This window comes from Dipodomys spectabilis, unplaced genomic scaffold, assembly GCF_019054845.1.
Source record: "Dipodomys spectabilis isolate Male_0828 unplaced genomic scaffold, ASM1905484v1 ptg000030l, whole genome shotgun sequence".
Taxonomy (NCBI): domain Eukaryota; kingdom Metazoa; phylum Chordata; class Mammalia; order Rodentia; family Heteromyidae; genus Dipodomys; species Dipodomys spectabilis.
In genome coordinates this window covers 5445194-5467075 of record NW_024870707.1, presented here as the reverse complement: position 1 = coordinate 5467075, position 21882 = coordinate 5445194, and the positions used below count along the sequence as shown (strand labels likewise).

Sequence of the window (21882 nt, the reverse complement as noted above, 5' to 3'; positions counted from 1 at the left end):
AATGTGGGCACATCTTGACAAAATTCGAAGGATTTCTGATGGTTGGTGTAAACAAGTATTATCAAAAGGCTTAAAAGAATTGCTTACACAGAAATGGAGGGACAAAGGGTGAACAAATGCAGCAGTCACTAGACACTACATTGAAAATGAACTATACAACTTGTGGGTGGGAACAAGAGGGAAAAGTTGGGAGAGAGCAACGGAAGAGGTGACACTGTCCAAAAAGAAATGCACTCATCATTGACTTATACAACTTTAATCCTGTTGTGTATCACCTTTATAGTAACTATAAAAAATATATTTTATTAAAGAATTGCTTAATATGTCAAGAAAGTTGATAAGGCTTTTATAGATTATTCTAACATCTCACTTTAGATTAGAATATACACCTTTTTTTTTTTTAGACAGTTTTGCTCTGTTGCCTAAGGGCTGGCCTCCAATTCATAATCCTTCTGCCTCAGCCTCTCAAATGTTGGAATTACAGGCTTGCTCCAAACACCTAGCTTGACCTATGATCCCAGCTACTCAGGAGGCTGTAGCAGAAAGATTTTAAGTTTGTGGTATGTAGGATACATAGTAAGACCCTGCCTCAATTAAAAAAAAAAGTCACAGATCTTAGCTACATGGAATTCTTGTGGATTGCAATCTATGAGAAAGATCCCATCTGTTTCATTCTTTAACCTAAATTTAACCTCTACAACAATGCTTGGCATATTTCTCAAGTGAGATAAAACAAATGCAACAATCCAGAATAAAGAAGAGTGACATTTTATCAACTAGCTCCATGCTAGTGAATAATAAGGAATGGAATGGAAATAAAATACTGACCAGCAGCCAGGTTTTTCTATATAAATAAAAACCATCTCAAACGGGACTACCAAAGCTCCCTGAAAGACAAATTCTAGTGGCTTTTTGGTCTTTTTTTTTTTTTTTTTACTTCATCCTTCTAAGACTATTATTTATCAGACACAAATTAAACCTTAAATTGTCACAGCTATAGAGCTGAGCTTTCCTGGTCTCCCTAGTGAAGTTCTCAAACCCAAGTTCTAGTTCAACAAAATGAGACAGGGCCATCAGGAGCAGCTGTATAATTTTAATCTAAAGATTTGAGGATACAGAAAGCATTTTACACAATTTTTTTTGAGGTTTTAAATTATATGACAGGACATAAGGGCCCCAGAAAAATAGGTCTTTTCTCATAATTAATCCTTGGCATCTGCAGTAAAGACGATTCCCTGGTAATCTAACAAGTACTTATTAGTCCCTCCCCAACACAATTTAGTAAGATGTCCTGTCAAATAAATAGCCTAAACTATAACATATAGCCTGAGAAGTAACAATATGGCCCAGTGACCAATACATACATACATAAGCCTTTTTTAAATTCTATATTTGTTTGTTTGTTTTTTAATTAGGATGGTGACTGGAGTTGCTAGCTTCTTATCTTCTACTAACAGTGTGATGTTCAAGAGGGCCAAGAGTTAATTGTAGAAGGTACTGTTCAATGTTAGTTTTGCCAAATGATGCACAAGGATCCCAGTGAAGGAAGCCATTAATTGTTTGTTTACACTTTAGTTTCCTATCTCTAAGTTAGCTATAGGCTCCCCATGCTCTATTTCAGTCACATGTAATTTTTAAGACTCTGCAGTGGGGTGGGGGGGAAATGTTTCACATATAATTAAGAAGAATGTTGCTTGATAAGAGCTGGGACTGAGCTCAAAATAAATCCATCCTGGCAAAACCTCCTTCTGCTTGCTCTGGAAAGAAAAAAGAACACGGACTGATACATAAGGAAGTAACCAAGATGAAAAGGAGGGAAGAAATACAGCTTGAAGTGAAGAAATGACACAGATCTCCCACATACACACTTTAAAAACTTTATTTATATAAAAAACTCATTTGTTTTTAAAAGCATTAACAAGAGAGAAAGAAAAAAAGAGGAAAGGTATGGAGCAGAAGACATGCCCCTTAGTAGTGTTCGGTGGGAAGGTGGGATTTTTGGTTCTCTGGAATTGAAAGTTTAGTGTTTATATAAATGAAAGAGAGGAAAAAAAAAAGTGTAAGGTCCCCAAAAGCCATGGCTATTCTATTACCCACACCCCACCGAGAACAAAGAGCACCAGGAAGAGCAGAGGAGGACAAGAGAACCAAGAGTGGAGCCAGGTGTGAATGGGGCAAGTTCCCCTGTGCAGTATGCTCTGAGGGTCTGAGAGCAAAGGACTCCTTGCCAGAAAAGGCAGATGAAGTGGAAAGAAATGGGGGGCAGGGGCAAAATAAGGAGGTTAATGCATGGGGAAGGGGGTTGGTGGGTTGTGCACTTTTCTCTTACCCCATAGCCTCAATATATTAAGGGAAGGGGAAGAGAGGGATAAAGAATTCCAGTTGAATTTTTGAATAGAGCTTTTAGATTAAGGAAAATAGAAGGTAAATAAGGAAAAGGTTCCAAAGGAAAAAAAAAAAAAAAATCAACCCACATAGCAGCTGATTCCTCTAGCCCAACCTAAATAAACACTAAAGTGAGAGCGAGCATACTGGGGAGAGGGAAAAATTGAGGAGACCATATAATTTCCTAAGACTTCTTCAGAGATGATAACAATTCTTGATAACTAAGGAGTAAAAGTTGGACACTCACTCCTGTGACAAATTCCCCTTTGAGATTCATCAGGGTGAGATTTTGATAAAAGCCTAATCACATGCTCTTGAGCAAAAAGCTCAGTATGGCTGAAATGAAAGACTACACCAATCTGCAGTAGGGAATCTGAGGTTCTCTAGGTCACCTCTCCTTTCTGCTACCAGGGGATAAGAAAGCAACAAAATATAACTCGCAAAATCATGAGAAATGAGACTGCAGAGGTAAAGAAAGGCACATGGAAGGGAAGGAGGAGATACACCCCAGGCCAAAGGCACAAAGAAGAGGCAAAGCCAGGGGCAATCTCCACCTTGTATGGGTAAAAGGGACAGGAGTTATGTACATCAAGTCCTATAGTTGGCCAACCAATCCAGGAAAAGAGGCAAGGGCCTGTAAGGGTAGGAAAGGGAGAGATGGGGCAGGGAGAGGGGGGAAGCCAACTTTGAAGCTTCCTGACAGTTTCAGACTAACCACTTCATGTACATTCCTTCTAGCTCCTCTTAGAGGTTCCTCTTCTTCCCAAAAGACATCTTTCTGCTCCTCTCAACCATAAAGTCTTCTTTGATATTATGTATACAGTCTCTTGCAAATGGCCAGGCCAAGTTAGCAGACTTAGCACTGGGCGGGAAAAGAGGGTTAAGGACAATCTTGGTAAAGGACAATGGAAGCAGCCCCAGAGTTGGCCTGAGGCTCACAGAAGAGAGGGAGTCTGTAGATCCTTGATGGCGCCGGCCTCAGAGAGGAGGAAGCAAGAGTTCTTGGGTTCTCAGTTTCAGTTCTAGGAGACCTTCACTTACTCCAGGGCCCTTGCCAGGTGGAATGTGCCAGCCTTCTTTGCTTCAAAAATAGCCACTGGAGTAAGGAAAGAACATAGACTTCCCATTCTCCAAAAGAAAAAGAAAAAGTCCCTTCCTCACCAGAAAAAAAAAATAATCTTAAGAATCATCAGTTTATCAGACTGCTGGACATTGCATACAGAGCATGTAACTTCCAATTCTTCCCACGGCTTCCAGTGAACATCTGCACTCTCTCCCTTTCTCCACGCAAAACCACAAGTTCCAGGGAGCGCTGACAAAAAAGAGCTAATCTGCAGCAGTTTCTCAAGGTTTGCAAATAACTGAGTCAGGTTTCTTGGGAGAAATTGGAGGGGTCGCAGGGTGGGACAGGGGACAGGTCAACGAAACCTCGATGGAAGAAGTTGGGAATTTATGGAATGAAGGCAGCCACTTTGGGCTATAAAGGGCAGGAGGCAGCCTGGCAGTTGGCACAATAGTCCAGCGAAGAAAGGGAGAAAAAAAAAATCATCAGTCCATTTCACCACCAAAAAAATAAAAGTACATATATTATAAGCCCAGATGGAGCAAGGATAATAGTTCTAAATCTTCTGCTGTAAGGAGAAAAAAAAAGAAAGAAAGAAAGAAAGAAAAGATGTTAATAAGGTTGGGTAGAAAATGACCTGAAAAAAACAGTTGAGCAAATCTGGGCAAATGAAAGCACCACACAACGGAGAATCAGATCACCAGCTGCATGTCCCAGTCTTGGAAGAGGTAATAATCACAGAAGCAGAGCAGCCCGGCCCCACATGGCTGAGACTCGTGTCTCTGGCCTGATCAGATCAGTGATTGGCAAACTGCTGGCAGACAGGAGCCTCCTTCCTCAAGGACCATTTGGGAGTGACTGGAGGACATACCATGGAGGGGTAAGACACTTGGTCCCCCTCATCATCCAAAACCAACTCTTCCTCCAGAGATTCCTGCCCCTCGTCCAGCTGTGAACACATGCCATTTGTTAGTATGAGAGTAGTGATAAGCACCTCATAGGTGTGTGCCAGACCTAGAGAAAATCTCAAAATTTGTAAATCCAAACAAACATGATAGTAAAAAAAGGTGAACCATTCATATATAGGCAGGAAGAGGGCAATATACGACAGATTAGTTGATGTTAGTTCTATCAGAAGCACCTCCATATGAAGATGTAATCTCCCTCCTCACAACTCCCTCAGTGTAGAATAATGGCCCAAGAAATCCCAAGATGGGGGGAGGGAGAACAATTCTTTTTTCCTGGAAAATTCCTAGCAGAAAAAGATGCTATCTTTCTCTTCATAGCTTTTTCTTTTTTTCTGTTCAAATCGAACCAGCTTTAGATACACAACAGTATATATAAAGAGGATTTACCATCAAGGGTGTGCCCTTCAATGGCTCCATGTCACCTAGATCCCCAGATCGATCCAGTGTTCTGTTATGGTCCCCTCTTTCATTCAGTGTGGAATAGTTGTTATCTATTTAAAAAAAAAAAGTACACAGAAACTTTATATTCTCATCTAATATACAACATATATCAAGCAGATACATGTGAAGGAAACATCACTGTTGGAAACTTTGCCTAATGTTTCAAAAAGCCATTAAAGTCTGATGGCCCCAGACTTAAAAGGAATTCAAATAAGGAAGATGATATATATGAAAGACCCAGGACTGGGACTGGGACATCCATTAGACCCGAAGTTCAATCCCCATTCATTGCAGAAACAAAACACCCAGACTGTGACACATGGTAATAAGGCTAAACTGAAGACACTGGTCTTTAAGAGGTATTCAAATTAAGAGGAGTTGGAGGTATGGTACAGTAGGTAGAACACTAGCCAATGATTGAAAGTGTCAGGTAAAAAGTTCAAATCTCAGTCTCAAAGAAAAAAAGAAATTAAGAGAAGAGTCACAGATGCTGCAATAGGAAGGCCCTGACAAAGGAAAAGTCACTCTGGACCATTTGGCGATGAAGAGAATTTAGAAAAGCACATGTGAAGGAGATTTCAGTAGAAGCAAAGTTGTTTTTAAATACAGAATGAAAAGATGGAACAGCAAGTGGACAGCTAGTCTGGAAAAGTGCATGAGGAAAAGACAAAGAGGCAGACTGGTGCAGAATGTGATGGGCTAACTTGAGACATACAAGCTGGCTTCTGTAACGATGGGGGAAGCACAAGAAGACTTCCTGAGATGTCTGAGTACATGAAAAAAAGGAGATGAATCAAGTTTTACTAACATTTACCACATACTTCCAAATGGAAATAATCAACCAACGTTCTTTTAGGCTAGTAAATGAGGGTGTTAGAAAACACTACAGTAGGCTGGGAAGGTGGCTCAGTGATAGAGTACTTGCCTTGCATGCATGAGGCCCTGGGTTCGATTCCTCAGCACCACATAAGCAAAAAGAAAAAAGCCAGAAGTGGCACTGTGGCTCAAGTGGTAGAGCGCTAGCCTTGAGCTGAAGAGCTGAGGGACAGTGCCCAGGCCCAGAGTTCAGGCCCCACGACCAACAAAAACAAAAAACAAAATACTACAGTAAGCCAGGCACTGATGGCTCATGCCTGATAATTCTAGCTACTCAGTAGGCTGAGATCTGAGGATCGCGGTTCAAAGCCAGCCTAGGTGGGAAAGTCCATGAGACTCATTTCCAATTAATCACCAGAAAACTGGAAATGGCACTGTGGCTCAAAGTGGTAGAGTGCTAACCTTAAGCAAAAGAGCTGAGGGACAGCACCCAGGCCCTGAGTTCAAACCCCATGACCAACAAAAAAGGAAAAAAGAAAACACCAGAGTGATGGTCAGCTCTATACATCCCAATGCAATAGTATTCCATATTGTTAGGCAGGAAATAATCACCTACCTAATAATTTTGTGTTTGATCCCATATTACTCATTTGAATTTCTTCCCGGTCAGGTTTCTTATCTATATGGAATTAGAAAGTTATCCAAGTTAAAAGCTAGATTTTCAAAATGTGCATAACACATTACAAATTGCCCTCTGGTCTGTCCTCCTTCCCTTCCTTCAATGAAATTTTTAGTTATCACTCATTACGTAAACATGAGTCCAAGTCTATATCTGTAACAAGCACCCAAGGGACTCTGAGAGATCCCTTTCCTACAGACTCTAAATATGAAAAGCACCTCCATTTATGCTAGAAGTTTTTGAAAATTATTCAGCATCAAAGCCCCTCTGTGATCTTAAAAATTATAATCAAGTCAGTGGGGATACAGCTCAATGGTAGAACAATTTTGTAGCCTCAGTGATATCCTAATAAAAAAAAGGCTGGGGGCTTTGTCTCAAGTAGTAAAGCAGTAGAATGTGTGTTAGCCAGCATAAAGCCCTGCATCTAAACTCCAGTACCACCAAAAAGAAAAAAAGGGAAGCCAGGCGCCAGTGGCTCACGCCTGTAACCCTAGCTACTCAGGAGGCTGAGATCTGAGGATCGAAGTTCAAAGCCAGCCTGGGCAGGAAAGTCTGTGAGACTCTTCTCTCCAATAAACCATTAGAAAACTGGAAGTGGCCCTGTGGCTCAAGCGGTAGAGCACTCGCCTTGAGCTGAAGAGCGCCAAGGACAGCACCCAAGCCCAGAGTTCAAGCCCCACGACTGACAAAAAAAAAAAAAAAGAAAAAGGAATATAGGAAGAGAGAGAGAAAGAGAAAAGAAGAATAGGAGGAAAAGGGATAAGAAAGAAAGGGAAAGGGGGAAGGAAGAAGAACAAGAAAAGAGAATATAAAGATCTAGGAATGATATAGTAGCTCAAGTGACAGAGTACTTGCCAGCAAGCCCAAGGCTCCTAAGTTCAAATTTCAATAACACCATCAAAAATATTAATAGGGTGCCAGTGGCTCACACCTGTAATACTAGCTACTCAGGAGGCTGAGATCTGAGGGTTGTGGTTCAAAGCCAGCTTGGGCAGGAAAGTCCATGAGACTCTATTCTCTAATTAACCACCAGAAAACTAGAAGTGGCACTGTGGCTCAAAGTGGTAGAGCAAAAAAACTCAAGGACAACACCCAGACCCTGAGTTCAAGCACCACACCAACCAAAAAAAAAAAAAAAATAGTCAGGCACTAGTGGCTCTTGCCTATTAAGCCTAGCTATCAGGAAGCTCTGATCTGAGAATTACAGTTCCAAGACAACCCAGGCAGGAAAGTCCATGAGATTCTTTTATCCCTAATTAACCACCAAAAAGCCAGAAGTGGAGCTGTGTATCTTAAGTGGTAGAAGCACTAACTAGCTTTGAGCATAAAAGCTCAGGTACAGTGCCCAGCCCTGAGTTCAAGTCCTAGGACTTGTGTACACACGCACACGCACTCACGCACATGCACACGCACACACATGTACACACACACACACACACACACAAAGGAAAAGATAATAAATGTGTAACTTATGATCTAAGTAAAAGAGGAAAAACTTACAAAGCAAAATGTATTCATCATCTCCTGAAGAAAAATGTGTTTGTTTACATGGTAAAAGGATTTAAAAGCTATAATCCAAAATAATAATGGTTTTCTGGTTATATTATTTAGTATTATATAAGAATTTAAAAGAGAAAAAAATAAAGAGAAACTAGAATTCACTGCCTAGTAATTTTAAGTTCATGAAAAAAAGAGAAATGGTACCCAAGCTAATTGTTTATTTTGAATTCAAATGATCATATCTATCCTCTTATGCACAATGGTGCACACCTGTAACACTCAAGAGGCTGAGACAAAATGAACAAGAGTTCAAGGCCAGTTTGGGCTACAGAGCAAGACATCTTATCTCATAAAACTCAAAGGGTTTAGGGAGCAATGCATTATTGTCCTCTCACAATGACTAGCTCATTGAGAAACAAATATGTGCTCTATTTCTTAGTTTAATAAGCTCATTAAGGAATAGCAGGAGTCATAGGTTGGGTGAGGTAGTGCACATCTGTAATTTCAGCATTCAGGAGAGTGAGGAAAGAACACTGTGAATTCAAAAATTGTCTTGGCTACCTAGCAAGATCAAAGCACCTTGCCCTCTCCCCACAATAAAAAGGAACACAGGAATGGCTCAAAGAAAAAAGGTGTGTCTGTTGGGTTCCATACCTGGTTTTTGGTTCCGGTCAATGAGAGGGAGAGTACTATCATCATATGAATGACTGCTCTGACTTCTAGAAGCATTATTTAGATTCACCTGTAACAAATATAAAATGCAATATCATAGAATACTAAATTTGAAATACACCTACATATTTTTAAATCCCTCTTCCAACGTGGCCTACTTCCCCAACTCTGCACCGCAATTATGAGTTCCTTCCTCAGCCTATTTTCACATGCATATCTCCCACCCCCTGCGACTCCTCATTCATCTTATTTCCTAATAGGTTTAAGCATCTAAGTTCCTATTAACAACTACAACTCTTTTTTTTCTTTTTTTTTTTTTGCTGGACATGGGGCCTGAACTCTGGGCCTGGGCGTTGTCCCTCAGCTCTTCAGCTCAAGGCTAGTGCTCTACCACTTGAGCCACAGCGCCACTTCCAGCTTTTTCTGATTATGTGGTGCTGAGGAATCGAACCCAGGGCCTCATGCATGCAAGGCAAGCACTCTGCCACTGAGCCACCTTCCCAGCCCCAAACAACTACAACTGTTAAGAAAGGAAACTTGCCAGGTGCCTGTGGCTCACACCTGTAATCCTAGGTACTCAGGAACCTGAGATCTGAGGATCACGGTTCAAAGCCAGCCCTAGCAAGAAAGTCCTTGAGACTCTTATCTCCAATACACCATCAGAAAACTGGAAGTTGCACTGTGGCTCAAGTGGTAGAGCGCTTGCCTTGAGCTGAAGAGCTGTGGGACAGCACCTAAGCCCAGAGTTCAAGACCCAGGACCGACAAAAAAGAAAAAAAAAAAAAGAAAAGAAAGAAAAAAAGAAAAAGAAAAGAAAATGAAAACTATTGGGTTGAATAAATATTCTACATAACGAAAAAATAAGCTTCTATTTGTATTCCTGAACAAAAGTACAAACACTTATGCTATATTAGAAGGAAAAGTCTCAGAGAATAGTAAACTCCCTGAAAGTGTCGGGATAGGTTTGAGATAGTCACAGGAGTCATCATTCATTACATCAGTACTCACTGCAAGTTATGACATGGAAGACTAGAGCTATTTCAGTGCAGCAATCTCTCACTAATTGGAAGACTTGGGTCAAAAGCAGATTTAGGGGGATGGTGAAATAGAAGAAACTAAAGAATACAGAAGTATTAACTACAACTGAAGGGGGGCGGCAGTCTTGGCTTTCAGAATTATACCTGAAAATCTGATTTCTTCCATCCTTCTTTTTCCAGTGGCTTCCGCAGTTCCTTATACCCCCAGATTGTCTGTAATACAAGTGCTGCTGCTCGAACCTCTTTTTCTGAGCGATTCCTTTTGAAGAAAGTAACATCTCATGAAATTTGGATATGTGAGAAGGAATAGAACTTAGCACCTGTATCCTCTAACAACATATGAATATAAGTACCAAAAAGGGTAAAAAAAAAATCGGTCTTTTACCAAATCCTGTATTCTGCACCAAATACTAAAATAATCTTGTTTGAAGAATCTATTACCAATTTATATATCAGTATTTTGACCGAAAATAAAGAAGCAATAACTTCATATTTCACAGGCAAAGGGTAATAAGGGGAAATACTCTCAGGAGGCAGAAACGCAAACCCCATATCATAGTCAAATTCCTCCAGCTATGAATGTTGTAATTTAAGACTCACCCTGACTTGTTGATCAATACCAGCTTCTCAATACCCTGTGTCTCTCGAAGCTTTTTGGCAGCCTCCAAGTTTTCAGCAATGACTTCATTGATGGTATTCAAAATAGAGACCACAGTATCCTCAGAGAAATTCCAGGAGGAGTTCTGCTGTCCTCCTGGCAGATTCTTTACCAAGTTAGGAATAGCATGTTTACCTATAGCAGTTAAAGGCAAAGTCAGGTCATTATATGGTATATACTGGTCAAATGAAGTAAAAACACTGTCCATATGAATCCAATTCATTATGCTATAGGATTATCATATTAAAGGACAGGAAACAGATATGCAGTACTGTCTGGTCCTTCATTTCTTCCCCCTTCTTCAATCACATTCATAGTGTGAATACTGAATATATCAAATGTGCTACCCAGTCTTCTCTGGTACTCTAATGAGAACTATTAAATACTGTAGAAATTCAATTCAGTGGTCATTATAAACTTAAAGAATTAACAAATTGGGCTCTGCCATTAACTAGTGATCTGGGCAGATCACTTTTGTGATCCAGTTTCCTTATCATATTAAGAGAAAAAAAAGGACTTTGGTAAAATGGTGAGGAGAAGATAAAGACACAGAGAAAGGCTTAACAATAACTAGTAACAATGTAGGTACTTAATAAGGAAGAGTCTTTTTTGTTTAAGAGCATAAGAACCATTTCTAAGAACCATTAAAAGATGAACTCTCAGCAATGTGCAGACATACTAACTGTAAGGCTATAGCCCCAGCCTTCCCTTCTGTGATTTTAGTAAAAAAACTGCCAATAAGCACCTGCTCAATTACGCACAATGCTAACCACTCGCTGGCATTCAGCTCCTTACCGATTAGCTCTTTGTTGCGAGCATCCACGGCCAGATTTCTCAGTGCTCCAGATGCAGCTTTCACTACTCGCTCATGTTCATTGGTCAGGAGGTCAGCTATGGCAGAGAGCGCCTTCTCTTGACGCAGAGCAGAGCGGATGTATCGACCATACTAAGTAGCATATGGAAGTAGCAGAACAAATTACCAATGGCAGCAAACTAGTGACCTAAGTTGTCCTACTTGCAAATCCATTTTCTAATGAATACTCACTGTCCAGCGCCCAGCACACAAATTCTGGATGGCTCCAGCAGAAGCTTCAAGGATAGCAGGAGTCTTGCTCTCCTTAAGGAGTGAGATGTATATCCGAACCACCTCCGGCTGAAATAAAAGCTCATAGCCTGTACGAGAAAGAGCCGGGAGGGCAGAAGATGCCAATCACTACGACAAACAAGACTTTGGCTGTTTAGAGTCCAGTCTTATCACTACGGGTGAGGGGATTTACGCTCCTAAAAACAAACTCAGGGCCTTGATTCTATACCTCATTCTTTCATTCATTTATTCATTTTGTGGTATTGGGTTTAAACTCAGAGATTCAAACTCAAGTTTACTAAGCCAACCGCTCCAACCCTTTTAGCTTTTGTTTATCTTTTTTTAGATCAAGAGGGCTCATACTTTTGCCCGCATTGGTCTCACCTCAGACTGTGATTCTCTTCTCTCTCTGCCTTCAAGTTCCTGCAATTACAGGTGCATGCCACCACACACCTTGTTGTTGTTTTTTTTCTATTGTTATTATAAAGGTGATGTACAGAGGGGTTACAGTTTCATAAGTATACCTTGTTGGGTTTTTTCTGAGTGTTTATAAAGCATTTTTTTATTTTCCTATTGTAAAGATACTGTACAGAGGGGTTACATTTACATGAGCAAGGTAGTGAGTACATTTCCTATAGAGCATTGTTGCTATCTCTTTGTTTTTCTCCTACCATTCCTTCCCTCCCCCAAATCCTCCCTCCTCCCCTACCCCCAAGTTGTAAAGTTTTCAACATAGTGTTTTGTATTATCTCATTGTTACAATGGGTCAACCTGCATCCTTGTTTCAGCATTTTGTTATTTCCCTTCTAATCCCCAAATTAGAAAAATGTATATATAAGATGCAGGGCACTGGAATCACATACAGTGAAAACAGGTGTTATACCATGGGGGGGAAGAAAATACAAAAGAAGCAAAAAAATCACAGTACATTTAAAAAGAAAATAGCAACAAATTAAAAAACCTCTTGTGTCCCTATCTTGGAGTTCATTCTGCTTAGCATCATTTTATATGGCACACCTTGGTTTTTTTGGCTTTTTTTTTTCCAGTCATGGTGTCTGAACTCTGGGCCTGAACACTGTCCCTCAGCTCTTCAGCTCAAGGAGAGCACTCTACCACTTGAGCCACAGCACCACTTCCAGCCTTTTCTGTTTATGTGGTGCTGAGGAATTGACCCCAGGGCCTCATGCATGCAAAGCAAGAACTTTACCACTGAGCCACATTCCCAGCCTCTACCCCTTGTTTTTTAATATAGGGTCTCGTTAACTTTTTTGTTCAGGTTAGCTTTGAAGCACAACCCTACCTCCCAAGATTTGGGTTTTTCTTGAGAAAGAGTCTGGCCATGTAACCATGCAAGCCTTAAGCTCATGAGTTTCCTGCCTAAGCCTCTGAGTCCTGAGGTATGCATCATCACATATGGGTGAGTCCTTGCCTTCATAAGAATTAGGCCATGGTAGGGCTAACGTGTTGCTTTAGAGTGGTAGAATGCTTACCTTACAAGTGTAAGGCTCTAAGTTCAAACCCCAGTACCAGAAGGAAAAACAAAGGACTTGATCCATAGTAAAAGCAAAATGGAGCATATATCAGCTCATCAGGTTCAGCTCATCTCTCTCCTTCTTCTTCACCTTCCCCCTCACCCCCCAGCTTATTTTGGCCTTGGTTCTACCATGAGCACTCTAGAAATTCATTCATCTCATTCACTGCATTCAAGGTTAAAAAAATTCCTTCTCTCAAATGAATTACTTATAATTTAACCCAATTATTCTCCCTACCATTACTGTTACAAAATAAGAGATCACCATAGGTTTAGCAATATTTACATTTTTTAATAGCCAGGGACAACTATGAGCTTCATGTTGATCAAAACAGTGATTCCAAAGATCCTAACTATGATGGAAACTTCTTTTAATATTAAGGTTTATGAGCCCCCGAAAAGTCCAGTAACAAGGTAGCTAAGTTTCCTGCTCTAGACTACCATTGAGACCTTTCTCTATCCTCAAGTAACCTGAAATGCTGCCTAAACAAGCAGTCCTTCAGAGGTCACTGGTGTAAACTATAAAATTTTCCAATACTTTCACTGTCTCTTTCACCATAAGTTAAAAAGAAAAAAAAAAAAAAAACAGGGTTGGGAAGGTAGCTCAGTGGTAGACTGCTCGCCTCACATGCATGAGGCTCTGGGTTCAATTCCTCAGTACTATCTAAGCAGAAAAAGCTGGAAGAGGCACTGTGGCTCAAGTGCCTTGAGTTGAAGAACTGCGCCCAGGCCCACAGTTCAGCCCCCAAGACTAACAAAAAACTAAACTAAACAGTAAACATATTGTACAAAGTCAGCTGTTACCATGCCCAGATACCATATCTGTATGTTTTTAAGACCCTGGGAGACTAAGCGGGCGGGGGGGGGGGGGGGGGGGGGGGCGGGCGGGAGGGGAACCTACCTCGAGCAGGACTAGTTCTTTTTGGAAAATCCACTGTATCATTTGCTGGATCCTCTGTGGGCTTCTTCCCTATAGAAACAGGGAGGGTGGGGAAAGGCAAGGAGAATAGGGATAAAGAATTTAAGAAAGAATATTCCATAACACATTTTTTTCCTGCATTCTTCAGTCAGGATCTTTGGATCAAAGATGTATCAAAAAGGCCAAAAGAAGAGGAGGTCCTCCCATACTTGACCTAGCAGGGGGCTATGCAGAGACAAAGGACAGAAAACAAGCAGCAGACAGGCACAAGGGTGACCAGTCTTGTGGCTATGGAACTGAGTTCTGAGAACAAACATTGCTGCTCAGAAATAGCATGCCATTAGCCATGAGCTCAGAAGAAATCAAACTTGGAGGTAGGGGGGAAGGTGTCGGCCTCAACTGAATTTTCCTACATGCATTCACAGAGAAGGGTTAAGCAAGGAGATACTACCGAAGCTAAAACCAAAACATGCAAATTAGCAGACAGGTGCCTTAAAAGATTCCACTCACCTCTGGAGAACCACTCATCTTCCAGTGCATCACCAAGGAAAGCAGAGGAGACAAATGAAGGAAGAGAAAGATGTCAACAGGATCACAGGCAAGTAAGCAGGAAAGCACAGAAAAGAAACATGAAAACAGAGGAAACACAAAGGAGGAATGGAGAAGGCCCCAGATTAGTTGCCTTTATTGTAATAGTCACCGATACTGATCTTCTACTACCACCAGCACCACCACTACCACCACCACCACCACCACCACCACCACCACCAAGCAACACCACGACCAGCACCACCACCACCACTACCTTGATTGAGACATAAAACACAAAGGAAACAGAAACAGAGCAAAAGACAGTCAAGAGCAGGCTAAATTCCATACTATGTGCAAGTTCCTAAAACTAAGTTCCTTCCTTCCCCTGTCCCACATTAAAGAGCAAGAAGCGAGGAACTAAGACTCACCTTTACCCTTCTTGGTCCCAAAGCAACTGGCAGCATGTGGCCCAGTATTGTTGGCAACACTGGGAGGGGCTTCTTGGTAACGCTCTGCCTGTGGGATCTCCCGATGAACTTGATAGGATAAATTCCGAAGGAGACAAACACAGTTCTCCACAAGCTTAGGGACCCAAGAGAAAAGGATGAATCAGAAGATAGTGCGTGCGTGCGTGCATGCGTGCGTATGTGTGTGTGTGTGTGTGTGTGTGTGTGTGTGTGTGTGTGTACACATATGCATGCATGAGAGTTCTGGGGCTAGAACTCAGGGACTGGATGCTGACTCTTAGCTAGAAGGATAACACTCTAGCGCTCTACCAAGACTTGAGCTATAGCTCCACTTCCAGCCTTTTGGTAGTTCATTGGATATGAATCTCACAAACTTCCCTGCCCAGGATGGCTTCATACCATAATCCTCAGATCTCAGCCTCCGGAGCAGGTAGGATTATAGGCATAATTGTGGATTTAATGGCTTTTGCCACTATCTGATGTATGACCCCAAACTCAGATCACTGTTTTTCCTACTTAGAAAATGTACAATCTTGGAAGTTCTTCTAAGCACCTTTAATACACACATGTAAAAGAAATTCTACTGAAAACTATTTCCTTCTAAGCTGAATATTCCCTTTAGGGAGAAAGGGCTAGAATAACTATTTTATATAATTTAATAGCCTGAGGTGGTATGTCTTTACTACAGGTACCTTGGAGATATAGTGAGTGGAATTCACTGGCTCATTAACCTACCTTGCTGTCTGAATCCTTCTGCCCAATCTCAGCTTGCACAATGAAAATGAGAGCATCAACTAAACCATCACATTCCCGAAGTTTCCGGCGAGCTTCACTCCTCTCTGAGCTTACATTCCTGAGGGGAAACCAAGAGGTGCTTAAGAAGACTGAAAACCAGGAAAGCTCTCTTAAATAACCTTCAGCATCAACAAGTTTCCTCAATACCTTTTGTATACACTCTAATGAGTACCTATTATTAGAAGCAAGACATTAGAGAGAAAGTTGACTGACTGTCTTCTGAACTTGTATAACCCTGTGAATGGGTGAAACGTATGAATCCTGTTTAGTAATGGACACCAAGCCTGGTATGTAACTCAGTGGAAGAGTACTTGCCAAGTATATACAATGCCATGAGTTTTAAACTCAAACCCAAGAAGAAGAAGAAGAATGTTTTTGTTTTGTACTTCTTTGTGTATGCACTGGCATTGGGTTTGAACTCAGGGCCTGGGCACTCAATGTCCCTTAGTTTATTTTTCACTCAGGACTGGCACTCATCACTTGAGGCACAGCTCCACTTTTTGGTGGCTCACTGGAGATAATAGTCTCATGCCCTTTGTCTGACTGGTCTAGCTTCAAACCATGATCACATCTCAGCCTCTTGAGTAGCTAGGAATACAGCATGAGCCACTGGCACCTGACTTAATTTTCTTTAAAAACAAAAACAACTTTTATTAGTCCTCAAAATATCAATCTTTGTATTCCCAAAGCCCCTTCATTTACCTAAGGCAGCCAGCTGTGTTGGTGAGTACAGATTCCCACTCAATATGGCGTGGCTTGCAATCTTCATTAGGTTCCCTTTCCCAACCAGAATGTGGAATGATCACTTCATCAGTCAAGGCGTGCAGTGCATGGTCCACAATCTCCATTTTGATTGAGTCATGGGATGAGAGATTCCACAGGGTTCCTGGCAGAGACAATTAATCAGCTAGCTCTCCGATACCCAAGATAGTATGTTTGAAGAACGTCAAAGAGAGCATCTGACTCTATCATTTCTCAGGACTAAACACCATGTGGTATTATTTAAGCTTTGTTTATGACACACAGTAAAATATATTTTTTGTCAGAGCTCAATAAGATAAACTTAGCCGGGCGCCAGTGGCTCATGCCTATAATCCTAGCTACTCAGGAGGCTGAGATCTGAGGATCGCAGTTCAAAGCCAGCCCGGGCAGGAAAGTCCATGAGACTCTCATCTCCAATAAACCACTAGCAAACCGGAAGTGGCGCTGTGGCTCAAGCAGTAGAGCGCTCGCCTTGAGCTGAAGAGCGCAGAGACAACGCCCAAGCCCAGAGTTCAAGCCCCATGATCGACCAAAAAAAAAATAAAAAAATACAAAACTTTTATAAAAACCAATACATATTATAAGCAATGCTCACTGACCCATCTATACCACTTTCTCCATATTAGTACTATGGTCACTTTGGGCCACATAATGCTTTGGTGTGGAAAGCTGTCCTGTCTATTCCTGGACATTTACTCACTGGATAACAGTACTTTCTTCCCCTAACCCAAATTATGATCATTATAAAGGGGGAGGGGATAGAAATCTCTTCCAATTAAGAAGCAATCATCTATTACTTCCTTTCTGTCTTGGAATGGTGACTGTGACACATAGAATTGTGTTCAACTCGGGCCGGGCGCCAGTAAGTAGCTCACGCCTGTAATCCTAGCTACTCGGGAGACTGACATCTGAGGATCGCAGTTCAAAGCCAGTCCGGGCAGAAAAGTCCATGAGACTCTTATCTCCAATAAACCACTAGAAAACCAGAAGTGGCACTGTGGCTCAAGTGGTAGAGTGCTAGCCTTGAGCTGAAGAGCTGAGGGACAGTGCCCAGGCCCAGAGTTCAAAAAGAATTGTGTTCAATTCATACTAGTGGATAACAACCTGGAAAGCTATCATTGTAAACAAAGCAAGGACTACAAACTCAAATGTCTAGAAGGGCCAGGCAGTTGAGTTGGGACAGGCCGACATTTAAAAAGAATCACAAGACTACAAGTATTGACAGCTTTCATGTTAGGGAAACAACTTTCTTTATGACTGCAGTTAGTTGGAAATAACAGAACGTACTGACAGTTACTACAAACTGGGGAATACAGGCTTGGCCCCCAAATCAGCTCAGCCCAAACACTGACAGAGAAAAACAAATCGTCTTTACCAGCTCTTCCACATTTTTAATGGAAGCCAAATAATCTAGAATTGTAGGCAATTAATATCTTCTTAATTTTAAACATTAGCAAACAACACTTTAAAATTTCAAAAGCCTTGTATTATCTAAACAAACCTATGAGATGGCTTTAACGCACAGGTCACCAGTTTAGAACCTATAATTAAAAGTTAAAGTCTGGGGGGTTAGGAAGGTGACTTAGTGGTAGGGTGCTTGACTAGCATGCATGAAGCCCTGGGTTCGATTCCTCAGTACCACAGATACTGAAAAATCCAGAAGTGGCGCTGTGGCTAGCCCTGAGCAAAAGAAGCTCAGAGACAGTGCCCAGGCCCAGAATTCAAGCCCCATGACTGGCAAAACAAACAAACAAAAAAGTTAAAGTCTGGAAACCCCAAAGGGGCTCTCAACTTCTCTAGGGGATAACAGGGAGTCTAGTCCAGCAACTGCCTCTGGCCCAGAACTCACCAGTAATGACTTCAGTAAGGTCCATATCACGAGCCTTTCTAAGCAATCGCACCAGGGCAGGAACACCATCACAGTTTTTTATGGCAATCTTGTTATCTTGGTCACGTCCAAAAGAGATATTCTTGAGAGCTCCGCAAGCTCCAAGGTGCACTTCCTTTTTGGGGTGGTCTAACAATCCCACCAGTACTGGGATCCCCTTGAGCTTCCGCACGTCAGTCTTCACCTTATCATTGCGATAGCATAAGTGCTGCAGGTAGGCAGCCGCGTTGGACTTGACAGCATCCAGCCGGAACCCCAGCATGGCGATCACCTCTGGAAGCTCAGGCTGTCTCCAGTTTGGAGGGGGAGGTCCTCCCTTGCGCAGGCTATCTAAGCTTGCTAAACTTCCCCGTTCGTGTTGGGCCAGAGGGGCCCAATAGTACTGGTCCGATGGCACCTCTTCGCCAATCATATCTTCATAGCTCCTGCAAAGTTTTGGAAGAATCAAGAACCGAGCAGTTAAATCGAGCTTCTTGTATCCTGTCATTTATTCCTTCATCTTCTCAGCTCTAGTACACAGATCCTATCTCTCCTCTGAATGCATCGTACACTGGGCAATTTAAATCATTTTAAAGACAACTGCAATTAGGTTTAACCCTTTGTTTTTCCTGTGAAGTTTGCTGGGTCACAAAGTAACAGGCATCCAGAGAAGTTAATGCCAAAGAGCGAACCAAATTCTGATTCCTTAGCACTTATTTGAATGACACTTGACTACTATTAACTTCTCTAGACAGAGAGTAAAATAAACCTTCAGACAGCGGAGCTTAACCAAGGCAACTGACTCAGTGTCCCAGAAGTCAGCAAACAAAGCCTGGGAACAATTCTTATAAGCCCTTAGCTAAACAGTAAATGAATGAGGTGTTTACACGCAGGGAAACAGCTGGTGGAATAAGAAAGACCCTTAAACATATTTCATTATCTCAGCTTCTCCTTACCCTATTTTGGAATTATATAAGAGGAACTGAGTAGGGTGTGGTGGTACATGCCTATAATCCCACCCTTGAAAATACTAAAACAGATTCTATCAAGGTGACAGCCCACCTGAGCTATATGGCCCGGTCTCAAAAAGTAAAACAAAACAACTAAAAGGAAAGGATTCCCCTGCCCCACTCTAATGGTATTGGGATTGAACTCGGGGTTTCATGCTTGCACCCTGCCACTAGAGCCACATCCCCTCTCCCCCAGCCTTCCCTAGCTTAATTATTTTTCAGGTAGGACTCTCCAATTTTTGCTCAGGGCTGACCCAGGTTATAATCCTCCTTCCTACAGCCTTCTTCATAGCTGGAATCATAGACATTCACAGCTATACCTAGCTTATTGGCTGAGATGGAGTTTTGCCTGTTTTGGTCTGGTTTGGTCTAAACTCAGCAGGCATGTTTGAGAATGAGTTCCAAACATAACATTTTGAGTGCCTAGCCACTAGGAACAAAGCAATTGAAAGAAAAGTCAAATGGGGGATTTTTTTTTTTTAACTTTTTCCAGTACTACCAACATCCACTAGAGGGGGAGTCTGTGTTATTTATTCATAACACCAGGAAGGAAGCAACCCATTATCTGTGAGCTCATCTCACCCTATGGCTCCAAGAGAGGAGAGTCTATTGTGTGGAACTCTCCAAATAAGACCATTGTTTGTACCATGAAACCACTCCCACCGTCACTAAACCCTTAAGGTGAAGCTGAATAGAAAATCTGCCTTATGTGGACCACTCGATAGGTATTCAGTGGGACAAATCACTTAGTTAAAAAAAAAAAACTATATTATTGAACAAAATGAACAGGTTATACAGCTAAACACTTAAGAGAACAAGATGTTCATTTTACCAGGGGAGAGAGATAGGGTATAAAAAAGTACTCAAAGGATATGCACCAAAATGTTAACAGTGGTACTTTAAGTACTTTGAGGTTTCTGTATTGAGCACACTTTGTTATTTTAAGATAAGCAATTATAAGCAATGCTGGTGCTCATGCCTGTAATCCTAGCTACTGTAGTAGGCTGAGATCTGAGGATCACCATTCAAAGCCAGCGTGGGCAGGAGTCTGTGAGACTGATCTCCAATTAACCATTCAAAAACCAGAAGTAGTAGAGCTGTGGCTCAAAGTGGTAGAGTGTTTATCTTGAACAAAATAGCTCAAGGACAGCAACCAGGCCCTGAGTTCAAGCCCCACAACAGACAAAAAAAAAAAAAAAGGTAAGCAATCACAAAAATAATTACCATAACTGGATTTCAGCCACTCTACTTGCATTTTCTTCTCTTATAGACAGAAGATCAAAGTCTTTCTTTGACTTGCTTGAGGCTATGTAGCTAGTACAGAGACAGCTAGAACTCAGGTTTCTTTCAGTGCTTTGTATAAACCACTGCTTCACTATTTAAAGTTTGACCTTGTATTACTCTCCTAGGCCGGGAACAGGAAGTAGCAAATGTTCTTGCTAGTTGAGCAGGTTTCCAAGTCCAGTGCCACACTGGAACAAACCCAAGTACCGGGCCTCAAACCCTCACAACGTCCACCCAGATAGTGACAGCAGAGAGAGAATGGTCTGGCCATCCACACCCACTGAGTTCAATAACTCTTTTCTAATGAGGAAGTCAGAAAAGCAGACTTGCAGAAGAGTGAGCCATCATCCAAAACACTGCTTCAAAGATAGCAGTTATCTACTACTGCTACAGGCTGCCCCTCCAGGAATAAAAGGTGAGTCACCTGGGAGCTGGATTAGCTAACCTAGACATCTGACTCAGGCTGAGGCAATGGGGCCTCTACCCCAGCCCAGTTCAGTTCACTATTAGCCAATACTACGTAATTCATAAAGGAGGTCATAACCTCACAGGAGAAATCCCCCACCATCAAGACAACCATAAATATCCCTATTTTCTTACTATCATCTCACTTTGACAGCGAAACACTGACTCTGATTTGTTCTACAACAGACTGTGTAGCCAGCCATGGGCCTTTGCTGACAATGTCAAAAGAATCATTTTCATGTTTAAAAAACAGAATAACATGACAAAGATGATAACATGTAGCCAACAAAGCCTAAATAAGTTTGGAAAATGCTTGCTGATCCCATTCTAAAGCATCTTCTCAAGGCAACCAAGAAAACCACCACACTAGTCTAAATTCCAACTACTCAGCCTAAGCTAACTCAGGAGACTGAGATATGAGGACCAAAAATTGAAGCCAGGCAGGGCATGGAAAGCCCAAGAAACTTGTATCTCCAATTAACCACCAATAAGCCAGAAGTGGAACTGTGGCTCAAGTGGGAGAGCTAACAACAACAACAAAAAAAAAAAAAAGCTCAGGGCTGGGAAGGTGGCTCAGCGGTAGAGTGGTTGCCTTGCAAGCATGAGGCCCTGGGTTCGATTCCTCAGCACCAAATAAACAGAAAAAGCCGGAAGTGGTGCTGTGGCTCAAGTGGTAGTGCTAGCCTTGAGCTGAAGAGCTGAGGGACAGCACCCAGACCCAGAGTTCAGGCCCCATGAGCGGCAAAAAAAAAAAAAAAAAAACTCAGAAAGCTCAGAGACAGTGCCCAAACCCTAAGTTCAAGCCACAGGATGAGCACAAGCGAGCGTGCGTGCACGCACGCACGCACGCACACACACACACACACACACACGCACGCACGCACGCACGCACACACACATGCATCCAATCATTTCTTTTTTCATCATCAAAGAATCCCCAGGGACAAG

General features: G+C 41.9%; 1 protein-coding gene across 9 annotated transcripts in view; it reads right to left on the bottom strand.

Annotated features, from left to right (window-relative positions):
- Positions 1–1074: 1074 nt before the first annotated feature.
- The window catches only part of Ctnnd1 (catenin delta 1), a 56822-nt gene continuing 36014 nt past the window's right edge, over positions 1075–21882 (bottom strand). For 4 of the 9 annotated variants that reach the window (XM_042675566.1, XM_042675564.1, XM_042675565.1 and 1 more), the window contains 15 exons: positions 18158–18621; positions 16249–16432; positions 15487–15604; positions 14713–14866; positions 14264–14281; positions 13736–13804; positions 11265–11392; positions 11015–11165; positions 10162–10354; positions 9706–9820; positions 8507–8594; positions 6290–6352; positions 4804–4907; positions 4320–4397; positions 1075–4016 (listed from right to left, as the gene is read on the bottom strand). In XM_042675566.1, the coding sequence (XP_042531500.1) occupies positions 4005–4016; positions 4320–4397; positions 4804–4907; positions 6290–6352; positions 8507–8594; positions 9706–9820; positions 10162–10354; positions 11015–11165; positions 11265–11392; positions 13736–13804; positions 14264–14281; positions 14713–14866; positions 15487–15604; positions 16249–16432; positions 18158–18621 (1939 nt within the window). In that variant the 3' untranslated portion in view covers positions 1075–4004. The remainder of the gene's footprint in view (positions 4017–4319; positions 4398–4803; positions 4908–6289; positions 6353–8506; positions 8595–9705; positions 9821–10161; positions 10355–11014; positions 11166–11264; positions 11393–13735; positions 13805–14263; positions 14282–14712; positions 14867–15486; positions 15605–16248; positions 16433–18157; positions 18622–21882) is intronic. The other 5 variants (XM_042675568.1, XM_042675569.1, XM_042675567.1 and 2 more) reach the window with 4 other exon arrangements.